At 39.6% G+C, this 24,425-nt stretch overlaps 1 protein-coding gene across 2 annotated transcripts in view; it reads left to right on the forward strand.

The window, feature by feature from the left end:
- The window catches only part of PPARGC1A (PPARG coactivator 1 alpha), a 512,448-nt gene that overhangs the window by 420,500 nt on the left and 67,523 nt on the right, over positions 1–24,425 (forward strand). Inside the window, exons 1-2 of one of the 2 annotated variants that reach the window (XM_006138160.4) lie at positions 12,215–12,387; positions 17,707–17,886. In XM_006138160.4, the coding sequence (XP_006138222.1) occupies positions 12,340–12,387; positions 17,707–17,886 (228 nt within the window). In that variant the 5' untranslated portion in view covers positions 12,215–12,339. Of the gene's footprint in view, positions 1–12,214; positions 12,388–17,706; positions 17,887–24,425 lie in introns of those variants that run through there. The other variant, XM_006138159.4, reaches the window with a different exon arrangement.

Raw genomic sequence — 24,425 nt, forward strand, 5'->3', positions numbered from 1 at the left:
TTTCATGTAAGCAAAATTCACAGAAAAACTAAAAGGCACAAGATACAACCTGATATCTTCACTGACCTACCCCAGAGTAAGTAATGGTCTGGCATGTAAATATGATAAACAGAAAGCAGTAATGAAGATGAAACTATACTTGTTGTAGTGAAAGAGATGGTAAAGAATGTAAAATGTAAGTAAGTGTCCCAACTTTTATAGACAGATTTATCCTAGATGTAACCCCATCAACTGAATTCCATCAATTTTTCAATTCCATTGGCATTTCCAGTCATCGGAATTACATTAGGGATAAATTTGAACCTTTCTGCTAAAGCCAAGCATAGTTCTTACATAAAAAACAAAATGCAAGGAAATAGTCATTGTGTGCTTTGCCACGTAATTATTCCTCGTCAAATAGTAAGTCAGTCAGAGCTGAACGTGCTGTGTGAGAAGTCACATTATTAAATATTTAGAAATAGAGCTGAAGCAGAGTAAACAGTTATTGAGTAATTATCTGAATACATCCTTTTCTTCTTTCCTCTCTCATTTCTATACTTGAAAATAGTTGGTATATTGCAAAATACAGAGCCAGGCTTTCCTAAGCAGATCTCCAGGATCAGCCAGAACAGCTTCATTTTCACATCTGAAGTTCTCGTGTTCAATTTTACCAGTGTCCTTTAGCTGTGAACTCAAACAGCACAACAAAGAGGAAATACTGCTTTAAGTGATCTTGCTGCTTGTCCTGAGCCCACATATTGCAATGCACTGCACATCGCAGCTAGCAACTCCTGTCGTGCTTTGGCGCAATATGCAACAAGGGATAATGTAATAGAGAAGACAAGCAAAGCATAAGGCATTGAAAGCCATAAGAAGCACTGAAAGCTTACGTTTCTGGTATGCAGCAGTTACAGATATTTGAAGGGTTAGGTTCTGTCTATTTTTAGCATTGGGACTGATCTAAAAATGAGGGTGATGTCAAAATTACACGTATCTCTCCTGGTTTGTCAAAGATTTTGAACAAAATGTATAAAAATACTGCTCTCTAAATCAGCTGAGGTATTTTGAAGTAAAACTGTGCCTTTTATTTAGAAAAGAATCTTTTATTTCCTTGATTAAAATACTTTTACTGTTTATTTCAATGTCAGATTTTTAGACTTTAGCAAAATTAAAAATACCACTTTCCCACTTATTGTTTGGGAAGATGTATTCCCTTATGTAAATAACTTTTTAAAAAATGGCAACGCATTTTATATAATAAATCTGACAATAAATTATCTGTACTAGTTAATATCACCTATCATTAAAATGGCTAACTGAAAATCAAACATATTTTTATTTAGTGCCTGCATCTCTTTTGCCTGAGACAAAATTGAACATGTATATTGGGCAGGAATTGCCAGCTATGCTATGATTTATAGCGCTGTCCAGGGCTCGGATTAACCTTTACCATGTGTTTCCCCCACCCTATCCTAAAACTGTCAGCACTCTATCCCTGAAGTATATGTCTGTGGTTTGCTTTGCACACTCTCATTCAGCTTTAAAAGAAAATCTGCAAACAATGTAATATTATCTTGAGCTAGAGCAAAAACGTTTTTCCATTTCTTTGAAAACAGGGTTGCATATGAGAATGAAACAGCTGGAGATACACCTTCACAAAACCCCTGGGAATGCTGCTTAGTCATTTCTCCATTGTATGCAGTTTTGGTTTAATAAATTGGTAATAATATTATGATGAAGTGCTTTCTGTTTTTTGTGTGCTTGCCTTTTCTTATTTTTTACTTGCAGGATCTACTTGAAATTCATAAATTAAAATAAACTTCAAATGAAGCAGCTTATTATTTTTGGCTGGGTGGGAGATTGTTTCTTTTTTGGTGGAAGAGGAAGGGTGAATCAACAAATATGAGAGAGACACTGAAGTTATAGCCAAGCCAAGTGTTGGGTGCAGGCACTGCTTCTGCTCATGCATCTAAGTCCTGCTCTGCTTTTCCAGGTGTGGAGTTTTATTAAGCAGAGATTGCAAATATTGCTGAATTGTGTCAAGTTGCCTGGGAGCTTTGACGTGTGGAAGATATTCACTAGGGACGTGCATGAGACCAGCAAATTCGTTTTACTTATTGCCTGACATAGATATGAACTTTAACTAGGTTCCCCTTAGAGCTCATGATTTTGGCACTGAAATGATAAAAGAGTAGGCATTTAGAACAGCTTTCAGGATAGGGTTTGTAGATATTTATGAAACAAACAGGAGACATTAACCTGTTATGAGCATAGTCAGTGTTATATGTCTGAGGGAAGAAACCATTCTGCTGCCCTCATGGCAGGACCAAGTACTGTCTAGACCATCCCTGATAGACTTTTATCTAACCTACTCTTAAATATCTCCAGAGTTGGAGATTCCACAACCTCCCTGGGCAATTTATTCCAGTGTTTAACCCAGTGGTCCCCAACACGGTGCCCGCGGGCGCCATGGCGCCCGCTGGGGCATTTGTGTGTGCCCGCCGACAACCTGGGCCGGCCCTGCCCCCTGGCGCGCGGCGCATGGGAGGCGCCGGCCCCAGTCGCGCGACACGCACTGGCGCCGGGTGCGCGGCGCTGAGGCGGCCCCAGCCCCGGGGCATATGAGGGCGCTTGGGTGCATGGCGCTCGAGCGGCGCCAGAGCCAGCCCCAGAAGCACGGCTCGGGCGGCGGCGCTGGCGCCGGCCCCGGGCCCATGGCACAAGGCACTCGGGCGGCCCCAGCCCCGGCCCTGGGGACACGCCGGTGCATGTCGCGCGACTGGGGCCGGCGCCTCCCATGCACCGTGCACCGGGGGGCAGGGCCGGCCCAGGTTGTAGGCGGGAACACACAAATGCCCCAGCGGGTGCCATGGCGCCGGGTGCAAAGGCATCACTGTCTCCTGGCATGCCCCCGGACGTGTGGCCCTGCCCCCGGGCGCCAGGCGCGTGAGTGGCCCCGCCCCCCGGGCGCCCGGGAGCCTCTAAAGGTTGGGGACCACTGGTTTAACCTAAATCTCCCTTGCTGCAGTTTAAGCCAGTGCTGCAGCTTCTATCCTCAGAGGCCAAAATGAACAAGTTTTCTCCCTCCTCCTTATGACACCCTTTTAGATACTTGAAAACTGCTATCATGTCCCCTCTCAATCTTCTTTTTTCCAAACTAAACAAACCCAATTCTTTCAGCCTTCTCATAGGTCATGTTCTCTAGACCTTTAATCATTCTTGTTGCTCTTCTATGGACCCTCTCCAATTTCTCCATACCTTTCCTGAAATGCGGTGCCCAGAACTGGACACACTATTCCAACTGAGGCTTAACCAACGCAGAGTAGAGCGGAAGAATGACTTCTTGTGTCTTGCTCACAACACACCTGTTAATGCATCCTAGAATCATGTTTGCTTTTTTTGAAACAGCATCACACTGCTGACTCATATTTAGCTTGTGGTCCACTATAACCCCTAGATCCCTGTCTGCGGTACTCCTTCCTAGACAGTCGCTTCCCATTCTGTATGTGTGAAACTGATTGTTCCTATAGTGGATCACCACATCAAAAAGAAACAAGGAAAAGTTTTGTGGAAGCATTTTTACTCTAAATTCTCTTGGTTCCATCTTCAGTGACAGGGCCTTCAATGCCAATGGAAGTCAATGGAAAGACTCCACTTCAGCGGGTTTTGGTCAGGCCTATGGCAACAATTTTCAATAAGGCTCTTCTAGCTTCCTCTCTTCAACTTACTGCACATCATTCCCCCACCAAAAAAAGTCTCATTGCATGAATATGATTAATTAGAAATTAACCAAAAATTACCTGAACTTGATTCACATTTTTTAGAGCATTGAAAATGTATGGCCAACTTTCCTCCCATTGTACCTCATTTCTCTATACTGTCCTTTAGCCCTGGTTTCAAGGCAGATGTGGCAAAATAGTGAACAAAGCCTCACTGTGGGTGAACTGCAGAAGATTTGGGAGTTTTCATTTGGTCGGAGTAAAGACTCAATGGCTGAGGTGCTCACCTGAAGGTTAAAAAAATTATCTTGATGATCATGATTTGGGTCTGGCACATTTGGCCATTCAGATTAATTGTGCTGATCAAAAGAATAAGTTTTGAAAGAATACCTGGACTTTTAACTGCTAACAGTTGGACACCTGGAAATATTTGAAGATTGATCCAGCATGTGTCATAGTTTACATATTGCAAACTGTAATTCAAGGAGAGTTATGGATAAAAATAAGAATTGGGCTCAATTATGGCTGGCAGGAACAACTCTGGGTAGGAGTTCATGGAAAGCTGCTCCTCCAAGAGACATTGTTCTGAAGTGAGGATCTGTTTGTCAGTGCAGAGTGTGGACAATACCTCGACTCTGTCTCCACTTGGCTGATCTCTGCCCTTTTTGCGGTACATTCTGACTGCAGGAACATGAAGAAAGACCATTCTCTTCACATTGGGGGCAGAGGCTAAGCTGGTGCCAGCTGCTGAATGGGATAAGCTTCTTGTACCGTTTCCACATCCTTTCCTTTCCCATTCTTACTTAATGGGAATTCAGGCACAGCCTTGGCCCTTTATGGTGCAAATTCAGTTTTTTTAATTCCCATTTTTTTGAATATCCTATTTTCTTTCATGTTCATAACAAGCATATCTATGCCCTGTGTTGTAAAGATTATGTTGAATGACTACCGTTTAGAATGTTTCCACATTATAGTTTGCTTTAATATGAAAAATGCCAAGAGTGAAGCCCAAGAAAAAAGGCTGACTCAGTTGCACAGAGCTCTGTCTGAGGGAGGTTTTATTTGAACATAAGAGATGTGTCGGTAAGGCTGTCTGTCATCTCTAGTTTATTAAAAAAAAATTGCTAGGAGGCACTAAAGCTGTCCACTGCCTTTCCCTCTGTTCCTTCACTAAAAGGTGCTTCATTCATGTTGACTTTACTATAGCCATTTTGTGTAAAACAAGATTTGATTTTAGGGTATTTAAAGGTTAGTGTTCTTTTCAGTACTGTGCTGCAGACTTGTATACACTCCAGTGAAACCACTTTTCTAACCATTTTATAGAACAGACAAAGTTGCAAAGCTATGTCATGTATCCCCCTTATTAGCTATAGGAAAGCTTTGAAGTGGAACTGCTGGAGAAGGCTATTGTGCTTGTCAGTGGCGGATTTAGGGCAGGGTGAGCGGGGCAGCTGCCCCGGGTCCTGCGCTTCCCGAGGCCCCGTGCATGCGCCTTGGCACCACAGCACATACGCTGTGTCAAAGGGGGGGGGGGGGGGGGGGCTGAAATTTTGCTGCCCGGGGCCCGCGGCACTCTCATCCACCCCTGGTGCTTGCCTATAGTAGTGGGAGCTCCCCCAATATTTTGGCTTTTGCTTGGAGATCCCAGTCCCAGGAACAAGTGGTCACCTTGCAAAACCATCTTGAAAACTGACTCGAATTGGCAATCCTATCAGCAGAATGGTTACTTAGTCTGAACTGTCCTTTGCAGTCCAGAGTTGAGGTACATTTTTGGGATGTTATGGAGAAGCTTCTTTTGCTATCATTCATCCTGTGGATATACCAAGGTCTCAATTTCCATAGTTTTCTAAACTACTCTTTGGAATGCACTACCTTTGCATTCAAACCCTTTTTTAAGGAACAAAAATTTGCATAACTCTAGGCTTCCTACTTAGCAATCCTTTCCAGTATATAATACCTGTACAAGGCAGCATTTTTCAAATATTATGGCAGCTGTAGAACAACATATATACAGAGAACCAATAAAAATGGCTCCATGACCAATTCAAATATGTGTCTTCTCATAATGAGGACAATGCATTACACTTTGAGGCTACAACTACACAGCTTCCCTCCTCCATAAAAGCCTATGCAAATGAAGCGCAGATTAGCATATTGCTGTGCTTCATTTGCATAATTAATTAGGAGCCATTTTTGCACAAGAGGTTTTTGTGCAAGAGCCGTTCTTCATGAAAAAATGAGGAAGAACGGTGGTTGTGCAAGAGGGGGTTTTTGCACAAAAAGGTGCTGTGTAGATGGATTTTTGCATAAAAGGGTGCTTTTAGAAATGTAAAGAATTAATTTGCCTTTGAGAGCAACTCATCTAAAAATAGATGCGTTATTGTTAGTCATATGTTAGTATTTATAGTATTTACAGTACCAAGCTAGGGATGTAAAATCCCAGTTAATCAATTAACCTAATGTTTAGTTGGTTAACCTAACATTTAACTGGTTAACCAACTAAGTGGGATCTCATCGCTCCAGCTCCCCAGTCTGCGGGGCTCCCACTTCCAGCCCCATGCGGGGGCTGCCACTGGGACTGGGACTGGGACTGATTCTGCTGGCGGGGCTGGGGCTGATGCTGGCTCCCAGCCTCCACTCTAGGGCTGTAGCTATGCAGGGCTGGATGCTGGGGGTGCAACAGCCCTCCACCCATGGCAGGCTGCTGGTAGTGGTGCTACTTCCCAAGGAACCAGTTAGCCATTTCCCAGAAAGCATCACCCAGTAAGCATCACTGGTTACCTGTTCACATCTCTCCTGAGAACCAGAATAGAGACACAGAGGGAGTCACAGTCCCTGACCAAAAGGGATTCTTAATGTAAACTTCTTCAAAGTTCTTTAGACGAGAATGTTAGAACAGTCTTAGCTTCTAAAACATTGCCCAAGGTTTACATCAAGGCATCAGGTATGCCCTGTATAATATCAGATTATGCTACTTAAGTCTTGCTCAGAACAAATCAGAAAAATATTGATCATTGCTAATGATAAACAATGGAAAATGTTTCTATATGTTACTATGAGGAATTAAGAAACTAAATTGATGCTAAACGAGATTTTTCAAAGCATGTATGAGAGTTAGGAGCCCAAGTCTTATCCCTTAGGTGCTTTTGGAAATCCCACCTCTGGAACTTCTTTGTTGTGTTGGAAGAGGAGTTGCACACATGGAAAAGTGCAATGATAGTAAAGTCCTGAGCCTGCTGTATGGAATTGGTGTTTTCGAACACTGGGGGCCAGATTGAGCAGGAATACGATTGAAGAGTTTGCAATCTGCCCCTGCAACCCATAGTCAGTCTTTGCATGCTTCTGAGTGACTTGAGAAAAAGGAAGGGGAAATGGGAGAGAGAGAATAATAACTCAGAGATTCCCATCCCATTGCTGTAACAAAGAGGTGTTAACAGTAATCTGTGGTCCCAATTCTGTAGTGTCTGATGAAGTGCACTTTACCCACAAAAGCTCATGATATAATATATTTGTTAGTCTCTAAGGTGCCACAGGACTGCTTGTTGTTTCTTAAATATTACTATAATATTTACTAATAAATAATTTCATAATATTTGTTGAGGGGAGATTTCAGAAATGCTAAAGATATTGAGGAGTCTGACTTTCAAAGAGGCTTATGCTCTGAAATCATTTAGGCACTTTTGAAAATCCCCAAAACTTTCAGTCATAAAGGGCCATAACTGTGAAACCCTTACTTCTACTGATGAGCACTTAATCTGATAACTGTTCATCTTCAAAGCAATGGAATTACTTATCCCTGTAAGTGTTTATCAGTGTGAAGGCTGTGTAGTTGGGCACAAAGTTTGTGTAAATATCTGTTTTTAGACCTGATCTTGGCCAAACTCCCATTGTCTTCACAGGTGGAGGACTGAGGCCATTGCACCAGTATTGGAGATGGACAGTGTTCTTTTACCCATTTTTGACTTATTGGAACATCTCATGAGTACAAGATGTTATTGGGTTCGGGTTCTGCATAGAGCAGACTGGTAGGGAAATGGATCGGTCAAGAAAAAATCCAATAGGGCAAAAATACAGCGCACAGCTGGCAGAGAGGTAAACAAATATAGAGAGAAGAGGGGTAGAGAGAACATTTCTAATAAAAAATTAATGCAGCATGTATACTTTGAGGACACCCATTTGTGCTAGCTTCTGAGCAGTTCTTCTGTCCTTTATACATAACACAGGCTTATCTTACATAAAAAAGGGGTAGTAGTGGAAATTAGTTTAAATTTCATGAAAACTAGTTTTCAAACTAACTTTCTGAGAATCTGACTAGTTGTTTGTGAATTGTGATACCTAAGTGTTTGCTCATCACTAGCGTCTCCTCTGCTAAAATAGCTCAATCTGTTAAATATCAGCAACGTACCGTACTTAGGGGGACAGGAAGAAGAGCTCTTGATCAGTGGTATAGGTGAAGGAAGGTGGGCTAAATTTCTCAGACGTGGTCTCAGACTTTGGATGTGTGAGTTCCTGGGTGCCCAGCTGAATCATAGATAGAAGGTGAGGGCTAAAGTGAGCCAAAAGGTATTAGAAGAAAGACAGCAAGTGAATGATGTGTGCAGAAAAATATAAGAGGTCTAGAGGTGGGATCCTGGAAGATGAAAAAAGAGACATTGGGAAGCACAGGGGGACACAGTGCTGGCTTAATGAGAAAAAAACAAAAACAAAACAAGGTGCCAAGGATGCCTGTATTACCACAACAAGATCTCTCCGATGAAGTGATTTTTTGTTTCTTGTGATTCTGTAGGGCTGTCTAATTAGTTTGAAAAGTCTACTTGTAATGAGTGTGTCCTCAGTAACTGCCTAGAAAACGTGTTTGTTCAGCTTTTATAATTTACGAATCATTAGGGGTGAAAGTCACTGAAGCTGGCATAAGGAGGTGTAAGAATCCAGGTTTCCTCAGGGGAGAATAGCTTTAATTTTGAATGTCAGCATCCATTAGAAGCTGCATCTTTATGTGTTAAAGCTGCACAATTATATGAACCCATCTCTTACTTTGGAGTGGCCTTCAGAAGGCACCCACTTGTTAGAAAGCAGTCTGTGGCCATTTCATGCTTCCTTGATAGATCTGGCCCTGCCAATGTTCTTTGCTCTGTAGGAACAATGTGAGAATCTATTCCTATCATTTAAAAGCCTCTGTCTACACCAGGAGTGGGCAATAATTTTTGATGGGGGGGCACTCCAAGAATTTGCTAAGTGTCAAGGTTGCAATCTTCCATAATATTAATGGAGGAGGTGCACAGGTTTGGAATGGAGGTTGGGTGTGAACTGAGGAAGAAGAGCAAGAGGGCGTCCGGGAATTTGGGTTGATTTAGAGCATCTGGCTGCAAGGACTATGTGCTGCTCTGAATACTGCAAGCCCAGGGCGGAGGGATACTTCACCCGCTGCATGTCCTGCAAACAGGAAGCTCCTGTTGAACAGTTTGCAATATTAGGGGTCGGGGTGCAAGAGTGGAGGCAGAGGGTTGGGGGGCGGGAAGGACTGGGGTGCCAGAGGTAGGCCCTGGCTAGAAGGTGCTTACCTGGATAGCTCCCAGCCAGCTCCTCAGCCTTCCATGCCCCAGCAGGCCACTCAGAGCAGCTGCTCTGAATGCTGCAAGCCTGGGACTGAGGGGTACTTTACCTGCTAACTGTCCTGTTAGCTACTATTGGCCTGTTTCTGGTCAATGGGAGCTGTAAGACTATGCTGGGAGCAGAGGCAGTGTGCAAAGCCTCTCCCTTGCCCTCAGGGTCACTAAATTCAGCTAAACACATGGCCATCACAGCATGTAGGAGCAGGGCAAGGAGGAAGACTAGCTGAGGCTCCCACTGAGCTGGGGGCCAGATCCTGTGGATCACATTTTGCATGCCTTTGGTCTACATAGTTGTTTATGGATAGGGTCCTGCCAAAGTTATAGCCATGAAACGGGAGCTTCCTGTTTCACCAGTGTAAGCTGGTTTTTGTATGTGTTTTACCCTATACTATACACATTTCATGGGGGGAACCAGTGTTGCCCAATTTGGGAATCCTGACCTGAAAGCGAGTTACAGAAGCATTTTGGTATTGCCATCCTTACCTCTGGATGCCTTCAGAGCTGGGGTGCATCTACAAAGCACCCTTACCTCGAAATAAGCTACGCAATTTGCGCTATGCAAATTGCATAGTTTATTTTGAGGCAGTTTCAAAATAGCTTATTTTGACAAATCCCTTAATGTTACAGGGATGTCAGAATAACATGCATGTTATTTCGAAATATATTTTGAAATAATGGGTGCATTTAAAGATGTGGCATTTCTATTTTGGGATACTTCTGGTATCCCAAAATAGCCCCGCTTTCTAGATGTAGTCTGGCTGGCCAGAGAATGGTTGCTGTTGGTCAGGTTCTAGGAAAGTTCTTTCATCTCTAAAGCTTCTATGAAATCACCACGCAGGTTACAGTTTGTATTTATCAGTTAACTTGCTAATTTGAAGCAAAAGCAGTGAAGTGGAATTGTAGAAAATAGAAACAACATGAGCAGGTCAAAACATCCAAAACAGCAATATAAAATGTTCCAGTGTAAATACATTTGTATAAAAGGTGTGAATGGAACTTTAAAAAAATGATGGATTTTGTACAGTCAATGAACACAATTATAAGTAGGTATTGAAGGAGAATATTCCACCAACCATGGATCCACAGATAATAATTAATAAGAATTTACTCCACTTCAGTCAGCCGGGTACCCAACATTATTTCACAGTTGACTGTTCTGAGGGTAGAGGTAGTGACCTTTGCCCCCGATCTTAATAATTTACTGCAGTTTTATCATTAAATCAGCATATAATTGGGAAGGAAATGAGGTTTTTTTCATGGTGAGAGTCAAGTAATATTGTTAATTTAATCATTTGTAGGAAAGGGCTTTCTGTAGTCATAGGGTATTTTGTTGTGGGTTTTTTTAATTAAGTAAAGTAGAAACAATGTCATTTTTTGTCATTTGTGTTTGATGAAAATTTGACAGTGTGATGTGATTTGCAACTTAAACTCAAGCAGGGAAATATGTATTTTTTTCAAATCTGGCAATGATAAATTGTCAAACAGCCAAAGTGTTTACCTGTGACTTGTTATAATTTTTGGAATGCGTTTAGTGTTTGAAAAATAACCTCTTGCAGCCTCTTTTTGTCTTTTCTCTAAGCAATATCTCTGTATCTTGATAATAACTATATTCATTTAACATTTAGAATAATCAAGTTTGCAAATAACAATGAAAATGAATATTTCATAGCAAGGAGAATGACCCACTATGTGACTAAAACTACTAGTTCAGCGTGACTCATATATAGTGCTTATATTTTGCAAACTAGACTGTTGAATCTAGCTAATTAAATAAAGATTAAAGACACAACTTCTTTAAAAATGAAAAGGCAGGTGGAGATGTTTAAAAAAGGCCTTTATTTTTTTTTCTGTTTTGGGAAATGTTCTGCAGTTATGTTTAGTACCTTTGGTTTGTTATGTATTCAATGTGTAATGTCATCAGAAACCAGTTGCACCTGCATCAGCTCCCATTGTCTCAGGGACAGAGCTGCAAAAGGCTTAAAGAAGAAACGCTTCTGTTAATAGCATGTCGTGTTTTCACATGACAACGAGAGCATTCTTGTGTTCAAACAGAAAATGCACAGCCTAGGTCAGCGAGGTTGGAATAGAGTGTTTATACAAAAATGCACCCTAAGGCAGCACTGAGGAAATACTACTTACATGAAAATGCAGACAGGAATCTGAGCAGTTATGGGCAGGACTACCTCAGTTGTATTTAATAACAATGTTTTCTGGGGTGCCTGCATAAGAAATGGAAACGATTAGAGAGGAGGTGAAAAAGCAAAAAAAATCTGTATTTCAGTGGGAACAGAATCAGGCCCCTTGCTAAATAGCTAAAGTAATATTTTTGCATTGATGTTTGCAGCATCACTGTGAGATACATTCTGTGTAGATGCCTTTGCTTTTAAAAAAATCTCCAGGAGTTATTGATCAGAAGTTTCTAATATGCCAGAATTAAAAATATACTCCGCTAGGTTTAAGATGACTAGTAAAAATTAATTATGCAGTAACTTTTTACGTACCTCTCTAATAGCATTTCCAAATTAAACAGCACTGGTTAGCCCACTTAGAATCAAGGTATTCAGAAATATATGTTTTAACTCAGATTAGGGTTACTTTTCTGGTGTCTTTGTAATAAATACAGCTTTGCTGTTTGTTTTGGAAAAAAAGAAATTAAAAAAAGATTGTAGGGGATTTTAGTTATATAGCAACAGCACAATTTAGAGGTGTGGCATTAAAATCTGATTTTAATCACAGTGTGGTGCTGAAGACTCAAAGGTCTGAGTGGTTTTTAAAAAGATTTACTTCACTTAAGCCTAGGTCTGCCTCTGACTAGTGACGTCACTAGTTTTAGCAGCAGCACAAGAAGGCTGGGTGAGTGACAGCCCAGCCTACTTTTTAAATAGCTTTGTCATGTGACTGGGAACAGTAGTAAGACAGGTGCCTTCAGTTCACTCTCAGTAAGGGTCTAGTTGCCTGCATGAGTGTTTGCTCTGTGTGAGACTGTGGATTGTAGTTTAAAAGCTTTACTGCTGTCATTCAGGAGCTGGATGGCGTGGGACATGTGCAACCAGGACTCTGTATGGAGTGATATAGAGGTGAGCTTTGCATTATGAACAGCATGAGAATTGTTTTGTGTGCAGCCCTTCTGGAGGTAATTTTTTAAATTGAATAATTATAAAAGTACAGTAGATATCATATATTGAAAACAGGTCTGAATCTTATGTGAACCCCAATAAGTTTTGGTATTTTAAGGTTACTCTGTGATGCCTTGAGCAAATCAAAGCTTAGCTGCTGTCATCAGGATCTCCTGCAGATGGAAACTATTTTCATGTGCCTTTGGCTCGCTTTCCAGTCATATGCAATATTTATGCTCTAAGATATTGATATGAATCAGTGTCTGAAGTCTTTCCAGTGGCATTTAGTGGCCTGGTTGGAAAAATGCCATGTCTATTTATAATTAGATTAAGACTTTTTTTTAAAAAAAAGTTATAATTAATCAGTGGTTTCATATTTGGGTTTTTGTTAGGTTTTGTGTTTTGCTATGTTCAGGATTTTTCTCATTTATCAACTGCAGAATTAACACAGAGACAGACAAAGATGAATATAATGTTGCTTTATTGTTTTAAATTCCTTTAAAACAGATTACCGGAAATACATGTTACTTTGCTTCTGATTATTGAACTGGATTATAGTATTGCAGTTAAAATGTTCCATAGAACAAGGTTCTCAATTAAGCTCAGTAATCCAGCAAATAGTTAAATCCTACTGTACAACAGAGACAACAGGATGAACCATGAGAATAGAGTTTATGCAGGACTGTGTGAGCTGCTGCTGCTGCCGCCGCCGTTGCTTCTATAAAAATAGATGGCAATACATCAAATCCACAGCTTCTGCTGGCTACAGTTCATAAAGGAAAAAAGCAAGCAATTCCCTGGTAATCTCTGGAGTATAAAGTGAGGTTTGAGGATTTCTGCATATTTGCATTCAGCAAAATGGAGCATTATCTGAAAGTTCTGGCAACTTGTGAAGCAAGGGAAACTTTCTTTGGACCCAATTGAGAGGAATCTAAATGACAGACCAGCTTAAAGGAACTGACCCCACTGACGACAAGTTTGGAATAAGTTCTTAAAATGTTCCCTTTAGAGATCTGCTAAATAAGATGTATGTGTGGTGTAGAGATGCACATCTACAGTGAAAATGTGCTAGTGTTCTCTGTGCAATTACATTTTTCCTATCTAGCAAGGCGTGCATCAGATTCTGAACTCTTTTTGTCCTGTTTTCAATATTTGCAGCGTGTCATTCTATACACTGATTTCTGTTTGCATATTGTAATTGCTCTTATCTTGTTTTGACTTCTTAGTAAAATGGAATAGATATGGATAATTCATATGTCCTGTAGCTATTATGAGTCAAGGCTGTAAGTGGATGACTTTCTGGCTCCAAAGTCCTAATTGTTTCTGAGTAGCTGGAGTATCCTCTGGGTTGTTGTTTGGCTTATAGTGTGGGTCTCAGCTGCTGTACTTCATTTTTCCATCCATGTATTATTCCTAATGCTGCTAAGATTTGATTGAGGAACCAGCTTATGTGGAAATATTGAAGATTTATTTTAATCACCAGAGTTCCTGTAGTAATTTCAAGCTAGTAACAGAATAGATAATTTATGGCAATCATTTTTTTTTCACAGAGGAAAAAAGGGTTGATCTTAATATTAATTGTGTGGTGGATGGATTAGCTGTTGGTAGAATTTTACCAACTGGCTCTTGCATTTTACTTTGTATAGCGACACAGTAGTGGCTGCATGCTGTGTTGGCTCAGGGGAACACCTTTATGAGCTACGGTATTACTAGCAGCAGGTATTGTAGGCAGCTATTATATTTTGAATCGTTAATGTTTGTTGTCAACTTAAAATGCATTATACCCTCTTGCACATAATGACAGGCTACTGTGTTGCTTAATAAAGGCCTGCATAGCTATAGCTGATCAGCGTCCCCAGTGTTTCACAGTTTAATGAAGGTGATGTACAGTCAGGTTGCAAAGATTGATAGAGAGAATCTACATGGCACATATTCCATCAAGTCTGTCATTCCTTACTGGGTTCGTCCCCTTGGCTGTTTCAACAAACTTGTTAAAAATAAAAGGAAGATTATTTTTACATTAATATAATTAATGTGGCACAAGTCCAGTCTTTTTTTTTTCAATTTATCTTCAAAGGCACAAAGCCATCTAAAAGGTTAATGAAGAATTATACTTAATTATAATGAATCATTCTCATCAGTGCAGTTAAGCTAATTTATTGTTTGCTCCTTAACGAAGAAAAAAGTCTGTTGGGGTGAAATAATACACAATAATTAGCCATTTATGTTTAGTGACTACTCTGTCCTCTTAAACTGTATTATAAAATTAAGACTATAGTTATGAAGTAACTGTCATACCTGTAAAAAGGCAATGAAATGTGTTTTGGCAATGCAGGCACACCTGTTACAGACGTAAAGGCAAACAGTAAATATCAACATGTCAGATGAGGACAGTTATAGGACTTAGAGTGTTAAATCTGGCATCATCCAAAAGCCAAATATAAATTAATAACAGGAACACTTGCTACTAATGTGTCTCAGATTAGAAGCATAATGCCATATTCAGAAACATCGATTTTATTATCATGTCAACATTGGCAAGAGCTTGTGCACTTCATTACAGCTGTTACATTTTTAAGTGACATTACCATCATTATAAACAAATGAAAGCTGCAATGGATATTTTTTATACAGCTGCTTATATTACTTTTAAAATGTCCATTGCAGGACTTTAAAAATGCATATTACTGCAGCCCCTAAGATGTTTAACTTGGTGATGCACAGAGTGAAGCTATTTTTACAAACGAAAGTAGTAACAGATCAGCAGGATACTTTAGAAGTCTACGGCATCAGTTTTAAGCCACTGACCTCCACAACACAAACCTGGGAATGATGCTGAGAATCTACCTTTTCAGTCAAAAACTAGATTATCCTTTAATGAGATCACAGATTTCATCTGTGCATCAAAAAAAGGTCATCTCGGCATTATAAGATTGCTGCTGGAAGGTTATGTCCGCGCTAGAAAATGGGGAAGCTTTTTAATTTCTTTTCTTTGCAGTTTTTCTGTGGTCAAAATAAAAAGAAGTAAATTTAATTGTACAACATTTCGCCTAAGCAAGGCCTTGGCCTGTTGAAGTTCCAAGCCCTCCTAAATAATAGGAAGAAAAGCAATTGATATTTCAAAGGCTCACCTTGCAACCCCTGGGTTCTTTTGCTCCTTGGCCTATTGTATAATTGTCTTGTAGTATTCTGGTAGACTAGTGGAAGTTGCATGGTAAATTATAGCCTTTACTAGCTGGACTGAGTCTATTGACTCGGATCTTAGTTCCAAGAATGCTGCTCATCATTCTGCTACTGTGTATAGCCCGTGCAATTCAGACTTGCAGAAATTTCCAGATACAAAAATCTCTCTGAAGTTTATTTTTATTTAAACTTCAGCTCTTTCCTATGACTGGAAAAATGTTTTCAAGAGTAACATAACAAATACTGAGTCATTCACCAGTGGGCATGGTAATGGTATTACCCAGCAAATCTACCTATTTAGATGGTGTTACAGCCTGAATCTCTCTAGTCCAGCACTCTGGTCTGACAACATTCATGGTCCAGCAAGATCTCAGTTAGCCAGATGTCCACTTATCAAGGGTGTGGCCAAGTTTACCATGATCCCGTAAAGTTTGTTCACAGCCACTAGTCCTGGCTCTTAGTGTTTTGTGCTGCTGTTTACCTCTAATTTATTCCTAAATGTTTTTTAAGAGCCCAATAAGCAGTGGAAGTGTTGGTAATCCTGCCAGACATTATTGACCTCCCATGGTCTGGCAAATTCTCTGATTTGTAACTGGTCAGGTCCTGAGGGTGCTGGACGAGAGAGGTTCTACCTGTGCTTCTGGGATTGACTTCATTCCAGGTTGAAGATAGGAGATGCTCAAAGGACCCACTCAGCTAAAGGGAGTCCAAGAGTTTCTGAGGTCTGGATTTTCTGTTTGGTTCATCCTTAAAATGAACATAAACTGATAAAGCTAGAAACAATCAATTACAGGAAAAGTTGAAAACCCATTCTCAACTGGCTTTGTTGTGGCTCTTTAACCCCTTACTTGCTGGGTCTGCTAGCAGCCTCCGCACAGAGAGGAAGCCTCAACCTTTCTTTCCAATGATGTACATGAGGCACCAGTGAAAGTAGCTGCTGCATTGGTTATTGCTGAAGGTGTAGACTTTAGTTGCACGTTTCCTAGTGTCTGTTAATTATTTAAAATGGTTCAGATGGTACTTTTAGTATTAAAGTTTCTGTACTAAGAAGCATTGTATAAAAGTGTGTATTTTTAGTTCAATTAATACTTAAGACTGATCTGATATACTAAAGCAAATAATCTGGATTTATATTAATGAAATTGATACTAGACTGGTCTATATTCCATCTAAAATATGCAAAGGATTACATTCATAGTAATGAAGAAAAGATCCACACCCTTAAACAAATCATTTCATAGTAGGCTTAAATACTGTACCGCCCTCTGCCTTATGGTGAATTTTACCAGCAATGTCAAGAGGATGAGAGAAGTGTAACATTGTGCTGAGTGGGTAGGTTAGAGGAAAGCTCCATTTTGGTGCTTCTGAAATAGCCACAGCTTATAGATTGTACAGCTCTTAACTGCAGCAGTTTATGCACAAACAACCAGCACAGCCACTGCTGTGGCACTTGGCAGGCATATGAGGTACCCTTCATGATTTGCTTACTATGAGGATAATGTTTTAGATTCAGGTTTTTAAAATCTGTTCCGTTCCTGAGGATGTTGATAACCCAGAGCCTTTGGTAGATGGGTCCAGAGGTGCACGGCCTGTGGCAGACCTTCCTAAAGCTTCTGGAAATACTGATACAACTTCCTGACTGACTCACGAGGGATTGAACCGAGGCCACATATAGCTGAAAGCATGATCCTCTACAGCTTAAGGTGCAGAACTAGATGTAAACTGTAACAGAGTCAAATCTTCTGTGGGTTGGGTACAGAGAAGGTTGCGTAAAATGTACTGACCACTTGGCCATGCACTCCCATCTTTCTGGTGGCTGGGACAGAAAAGAGAATGGGTCCTTGTTGGGATCTCTAATGTTGCAGATGCTAGACTATCCACGGAGCATAAGAAGAAGGAAAACAGCAACCACTTTGCCCACCTGTGCAGTCTAGCCACTGTCTAACACTCAGTGTGGCTTTCTAACGAGATTAACTCTAGTAACCTGCTCTGTAGATGTGAGTGACTTAATCAAGGCTTAATTTTCATCTCATGCAGTTCTAGGTAACACGTTCTGGTGATTAATAGAAGTTTGTGTTTCTGTTCTTTTCCCTGCAGTGTGCTGCTCTGGTTGGTGAAGACCAGCCTCTTTGCCCAGATCTCCCAGAACTTGACCTCTCTGAACTAGATGTGAATGATTTGGATGCAGACGGTTTTCTGGGAGGACTCAAGTGGTACAGCGACCAATCAGAAATCATTACTAATCAGTACAGCAATGAATCATCAAATATATTTGAGGTAAGGGAAGCCAATCCAAGAATACATTTCAGATTGCTTCATGTTTTTACCAGATGGAATGACAGTCTTCTAAAAAAAAAAAAAAAATAGATGATGAAATACAGTGGTGACATCTGCTGTAGCGTCCAACTGACACCCTTAATCCTCATGATCAAAACCAGACTTCTTATCTGGAGAGAAGAAATGCTTGGAAAAAATTAAGTGGGATTCTGATTCTGGAATGAAAGCACTGAAGAGATAGCAGGTTACACTATGGCATAACATCGAGATATTGCGAAACAGTGCTGCAAAGAAAAACAAAAGTTGAAACCTGTTTATCATCTTCCATGCTCATTTTGAGAAAATAGACGCAGTGGAATATAGCATGTGTTAATGGCTCTTTAATGTTAATACATTACTAATTGTTATTACACCTACAGGCCCCAAACGGCCCTGTTGAGCTCTGTGTTGTACATGCGCATATTAAAAAGTCTTCCTTTCTAAGTATAAGATGAGGCCATAAGTGGATACAACAAAGAGACTGTGGGGATCCAGCAGATTATTCTGACTGGCATAATAGTCAGTGGTCATGGCATGCCAACTGGCTAGCCACTGGTGTGTGTTTTGTAGACATAAGGGAAGAGTGCAGTCTACTTAAATACTGCAGTGGGGGCCAAGGTGTATAGGAGATGAGTTATACCCTCTTTGCCTCAACTACTAATTCTCTTTTCCTGTGTAAGACCTCAATATTTTCTATTACTTAATTCTCAGACAACCATGCCCCTCTTGAACCTTAATTTTCTTTCCTTCTAGTTGGTAGTAAATACAGTAGATCATCCTCCAGCTGAGAAATTGGGCAATAAGACATTTGATGAGCTGGCGGGAAGACCTTGTACAATAATACGCCATCACCTCCACTTCACCTCTGCCCAGCAGATCACAAGCATGTCCTCTCCAGAGAGCACTCCTGGTCCACTTACTTAGGGGAATCCCCAAAATAAAGTTTGTTAAATTTAATACCTAACAAATGGAGATAAAATATAGCCTTCATGAAATACTCAGGGCCAAAATCAGCTATTACTTACACTGGCATAAATCCAGTGTAATTTAACTGCAGCAAATGAAGTTACTCTGGATTAACACTGATGTCAGTGGGAGCAGAAACTGTCCCTCTGAGGCTTGTCTTTCCATCAGTCACAGTGGTGTAATTCAGGCGTCATTCTATTCAAGTCTGTTGTATTATACTGATAGAAAGCCAGTGCAAGTGGAGCAGAAGCTGGTTTTCTATCTCCAGGGGAGAAATTTTGAAACACTCTGAAGTTTTGTGAAACTTCAAAAAATTGTAAGTGTTCTGCTTAAATTTCAGTTATAGCAAATAAGTACACATGCTATAATCCTGTAATTAGGCTGCTCTGATATGGTATTCTTAGAGGGTCAATATGGGAAGGTATTAATAATATTTCTAAAATGTTAAAACAGTATTCTATGAGAGTTAATGCGTTAAAACTCCTGCTTCGGAATGAATCGCTAAAACCCAAATGTATTGGCTGAAGTAAAATCAGCAAAGAATTGTCTTCTAAAAATTAAGGTCCTGATTCTGCAAGGTCCTAAGTGTGTGTGTGTAACTTTAATACATTTAATCCCAATGGGATTGCTCACTCCTTAACGTCAGACATGTGCTTATGTATCTTGCTGAATCGATGCCCACATTTACAAAGGACAGCGTTGTCATTTATTATACATGCTGATTCCATTCCTGAAGATCAAAATGATATAATCTTTAAATTGTCTTGGCTGGTGAAAATCAATATTGAGACTTTGGTCTGTTGCATGGCTTTCAAAGTAAGCCATTTGTGGGTGCATTTGGAGGTGCAGGGCATTAGGGTGCAGTAGAAAAAACTAGATGGAATACATCTAGGGAAGTGCATTATGAGGCCGCAACTAACGTGTGAGAAACCTAGTTTTGGAGGAGTAGTGTTTTTCCATTTTCTTTACCAGACAAAATTCTGCCATTGTTTACTCAAATGCCACCCTCAGACTCCAAGGAATTCACTGACTTGAATTACAGATTGCACTGAAGTAACTGAGGGCACAGTTTGGCACAGAGACAACTTACTCTGAGGGGCAATATTGTTCTCTAATAGCAATTTGCCATATTGTGACATAAGGACAACACTGTTTTCAGTCTGTCATGTATTATATTTAAACTGCCTGAGTTGGTGCACAATATGTAGAGCTAGTGGTCTCTCATGTGGCATTGGGATTTAAAGTAATAGTCACATTAGTGTGCCTGTGTCATACACCAATATAGACAGACGTAGGAGTATTATGTCTACAAGGCAGCAATTACAAGAGACTTGAAAAGTGCAGTGGACACTCTTTCTATTCTGGACTAATAGTTGCTTTCAGTTCTCAGATGTAAGCAGAGTTCTGACACAGACTAGTAGGCCCTCTCTGCCACCCCCACCCTCCATAGGAATCGGGGACTGTTGGCAGCCCTAGCACACCTCTGACACTTTAGCCTTAGGCCTGGCATAGCAAGTGTCAAGAATTCTTCCTGCATGCTTGCAAGTGTTCAGCATATGCTAAGACACAGATTTTCAAAGGTATTTAGGTTTTGCTCCATTCAGCTTTGCTCTGTGCTATGGATTTAGGAACCTACATCTCATTTTTAAATGGGATGTAGGCACTTAGGAACCAAATCCAACTAGCAGTCTATGATATTTGGACTCCTACACTCCTAAATCACTTTTGGAAATGAGAATTGGGCTCCGAAATCAAATAGAGATAGCAAGGCTGAGCACAACGCCACCTAAATACCTTAAAACTACTGGGCTTGAGTTATTCTACAGTTGCACTGTTATCACACAACCATTCATGACTGGTCAGAATATCACCCATTGTGTGCATAAGCCTGTGCTAAACTACATGTGATACAGGCTATGGAGAAAGGAAATGTCCCTGTACAGCTTCTGGCCATCTGACTGAAGGTTACACATATTCCATATCTTGGTATCACGTTAATAATTTCCACCCCTACCGTTCTTTCTCATTATGTAGTTCCAAGAAGGAGGGGAATGAAGCAGTTGTTTTCTCATTGGGTAGGTCATAGTGATTGGGCAGTTCAAACTGAGTAATAGAAAACTTTTGTTTCTGGGCCAACTTCTTGCAAACTTTAAACCCTGTCCTCATACTCCATTATGCAGCTGTATATGAACTATTTCCTGTCTCTGCTGCTCCTTAATGAGACAACTGGGGGTGCTCAAGAACAATAAAAGATGTGTCCTTTCTTTGGGGAATATGTTGGTGATGCTCAGAGACAAACTATTTGTCTTGGCACAGAGAATGGGAGCTCTACCTAGTCTCTTGTTTGTTAATTTCTGGATTTTTCTATATTGACTAGCTTTGGCATTTCAGCTCTTTCTTTTTGAAGAAAATATAATAATTGTATCTTAATTATACTGGAACAATATGTTTTAGAAGCCTTAAAGTTTTAAGAGCTCTATTTGAGAGCTGACTGCTATGAAAACATGAAATGTATTCCAGATATTTTCAAAATGAAATTGCAAACAAAAGATCGAAAGTAGAAGCAGCACAACAATAATTGAAAACCTAACCTTAAGTGAACCACTCTTTCCTTTGAGTTACCAACATATTACTTATGGCACTGTCTAGGTGAGGGCCTATATTTGCAAAAGCGACTTAGCCTGAAGCATCTTCAATGGGACTTGTATTTCAGAGGATGCATATTCTGCACATTTGTCTCAAACTGAAAATTAAGTTAATTGACTCTTTGAAAATAGTGTGGTGTAGGAATAATAATAATAAATAATTATTTAATATAATTATTTATTGTAGTGGTTACAGGCAAACTGAAAACATGACCCTATTAGATGGTGTACAAACATAGATTAAGAGATAGTCAAGTTTACAATTTAAATATGCTGAATTTAATGAGAGATTACAATTCAGATGTGATTCTAAAATGGATGTAGAATAGATATTTCTGATTCATCACTACACTACTCCATTTTTATCCCAGTGCAAGTGGGATTACACTGGCATGATAGTGGAAGAACACAGTGATAAATTCAGGCCTTACTGTTACACTAATGTTGCATGTTCTTTACCATTGTTATACATGTGCAGACTAAAAGTTAATTTTCTTTTTCTATTTCATTTTCTCCCCTGACTTTCATTGCCTGCAAGTCTGACCATTGCAAATGTATGTGAAGGGAGCTTTTACCCCTAAGGGCACTGTCTATTGACATAAGATCATGCGAGTAAATGGTTAACTGATCCTGTGTGACTTGTGTAGATGACTTTCTTTATCATTCACTTTTATGATATGATTTTGAAAAAGCTGACTTTCAAACATTATATTTGTAAAAAAACTGATTCTGCTGCTTTTTATAAAAAATAAACTAGTTTCATTTCTTAAAGTTATTGCTATATGAAATGTGGAGGCCTGTAGATCTTTGGGTAATGTGGATTAGAAGGTTTTTTTGTGTTCTTCCTTGGAGATGAAAATTGTTACCTCCTGGGGTGTTCTTCAAACATACCATACCGTATTTTATAAGCTTAGTCACATTTGAAATTATGTATAAAGAGTGGACAGCAGTATACAGAGGACAGACAGGTACCGAAGATAAGTATACACTGTCTGCATCACTCAGAAATAGATCAATGGAAGTCATCTGAAAAGAGAAAATGCAGCTAGGCAATGGCCAGTTAAACTCTAATTTCGCAGTGTAGTATCAAAAAGAATTTTTAAATATGGTGTTGAGACAAAGTACTTTTCACTTTAAAACAGATTTAATAAGACCTGAGGTTTGAGGTCTGCCCTGAACTTAATTGCTGTTTTTTGTTACATTTGTAAATTAAATTTTCTATTTTTAAACAATTGCTTGCTTTTTTTAATTGTTCAGCATAGTTGAAGTTACTTTCAGGACTGTGTTTTCTGTTATATATTTAGAAAGCTGAATAGGCTACAGTGTTTCACTGTGGGCTGCCAAAAATGCTATATTACAAGCAAGTGAGAATGAGGGAGTGAGAAAGAGATTCACAATGAATTGCATACTCTGTTGTTCTTGGCAAAGGAGAAATTTATGAAGATAAATGACTGCTTATCCATTTGGAATGGTTTGCATGAAGAAGATGATGGGGGGCTTTTAACACTATGAGGTTAATTTGCATCAGTTCAGATTATAAACTCTAAGCTTCAGTGGTGCTGCCAGTCTTTGTTACTACTCCAAGTTATTCATTTCAGGTTTGAAGCCAGATTGATTAATGAATTACCAGATCTTACGTAAAATAACTTGGCCTGACTTTTAAACAACCACCAGTGTTTTCTTTGCCAGTCTTGTGACTGGTGTTAATGGGTTTCCAGGGACTGAACCTCTATAGATTTTTCTGAACTGGCCTCTTCCAGAATTTTTTCCACTTTTTAATTTTCTCCAAAACTAGTAGCCCAAGGCAGGCAGTTCAAGGAGATACAATCTTGGGGAAAAAGACATAGTAGTCAAATCCTTGATGGCTGATGCCCTTCAGTGCCAATTCAGCATGATTTATCATAGCCATCTATTCAGCACAACAGAGTCTAGAGGTGAGCCGCATGGTGTACCTCGCACAATATGCATAACTAGAGCTCTGAACTTTGAAGGAAAGCCTCAGAGCTATTTGCAAAGTGCTGGTGCTTAGTGAATACTAAATTACATTTAGGAAATAGTCTACTGCTACCAGTTATACTTCATTTTTATTCTTGACACAGACACCTAAATCAGAGAACAGTAACATTTCAGAGATTATGGAAGCAGTTTGGGTATGTTCCAACACTATAATAGGATCAGAATTTTAAGGCCTTTTTTATTATTACCAATAGTCACTTAGTTTCTACTGCAGTGTACTTTGTAGGGAATTACAGCTTTTACTAAAAAGATTAAAATGCTATTATGCAAATGATTGCAGTATGTTATTATGTTTACAAATTAACATCCATGGCTCAACACACAAATTAACTAACTATTCCATCTATATTATTAAGGGTTTAATAAAGTAACTGTTGATAAAAATGGGGCGGTTGGAACAGTTAATAGGAACTGATTGTGATTTAACATAGAACTTAAACATTGTGTTTAATGTTCTAGATGGTATAATGGCAAAATAAAGCTTATCAAAGTGCTTAAATGAATTGAGATTGTGTGAACAGCACAGCAATGTGTCTTAGGAAGCATAAACCAAATAGTTCTGGACAATAATATATAGTGTGCAAAATATCAGTAAATCAAAAGGTAACACCAGGACCATCGTATACAGATACATACATTACTATACTAATATATAGTTTATTAAAATTCAAATTACTGTATGTTAAATGTTTCATATATTATAAACATGTCTAGCATACTTGGCATACCTCTAAAATGCATCTTGCAATGAATTTTTGCTATGACAAATGGGATTTCACTGCAGAGAGTATCACTGTATGACAAAAGAGGGGAAGGTTGAGTTCAGACTCAGATGGCTTTACAAACAGTACTGCAAATTGCTATTCCTAGCAG

The sequence above is a fragment of the Pelodiscus sinensis genome, chromosome 5, assembly GCF_049634645.1.
Source record: "Pelodiscus sinensis isolate JC-2024 chromosome 5, ASM4963464v1, whole genome shotgun sequence".
NCBI lineage: Eukaryota > Metazoa > Chordata > Testudines > Trionychidae > Pelodiscus > Pelodiscus sinensis.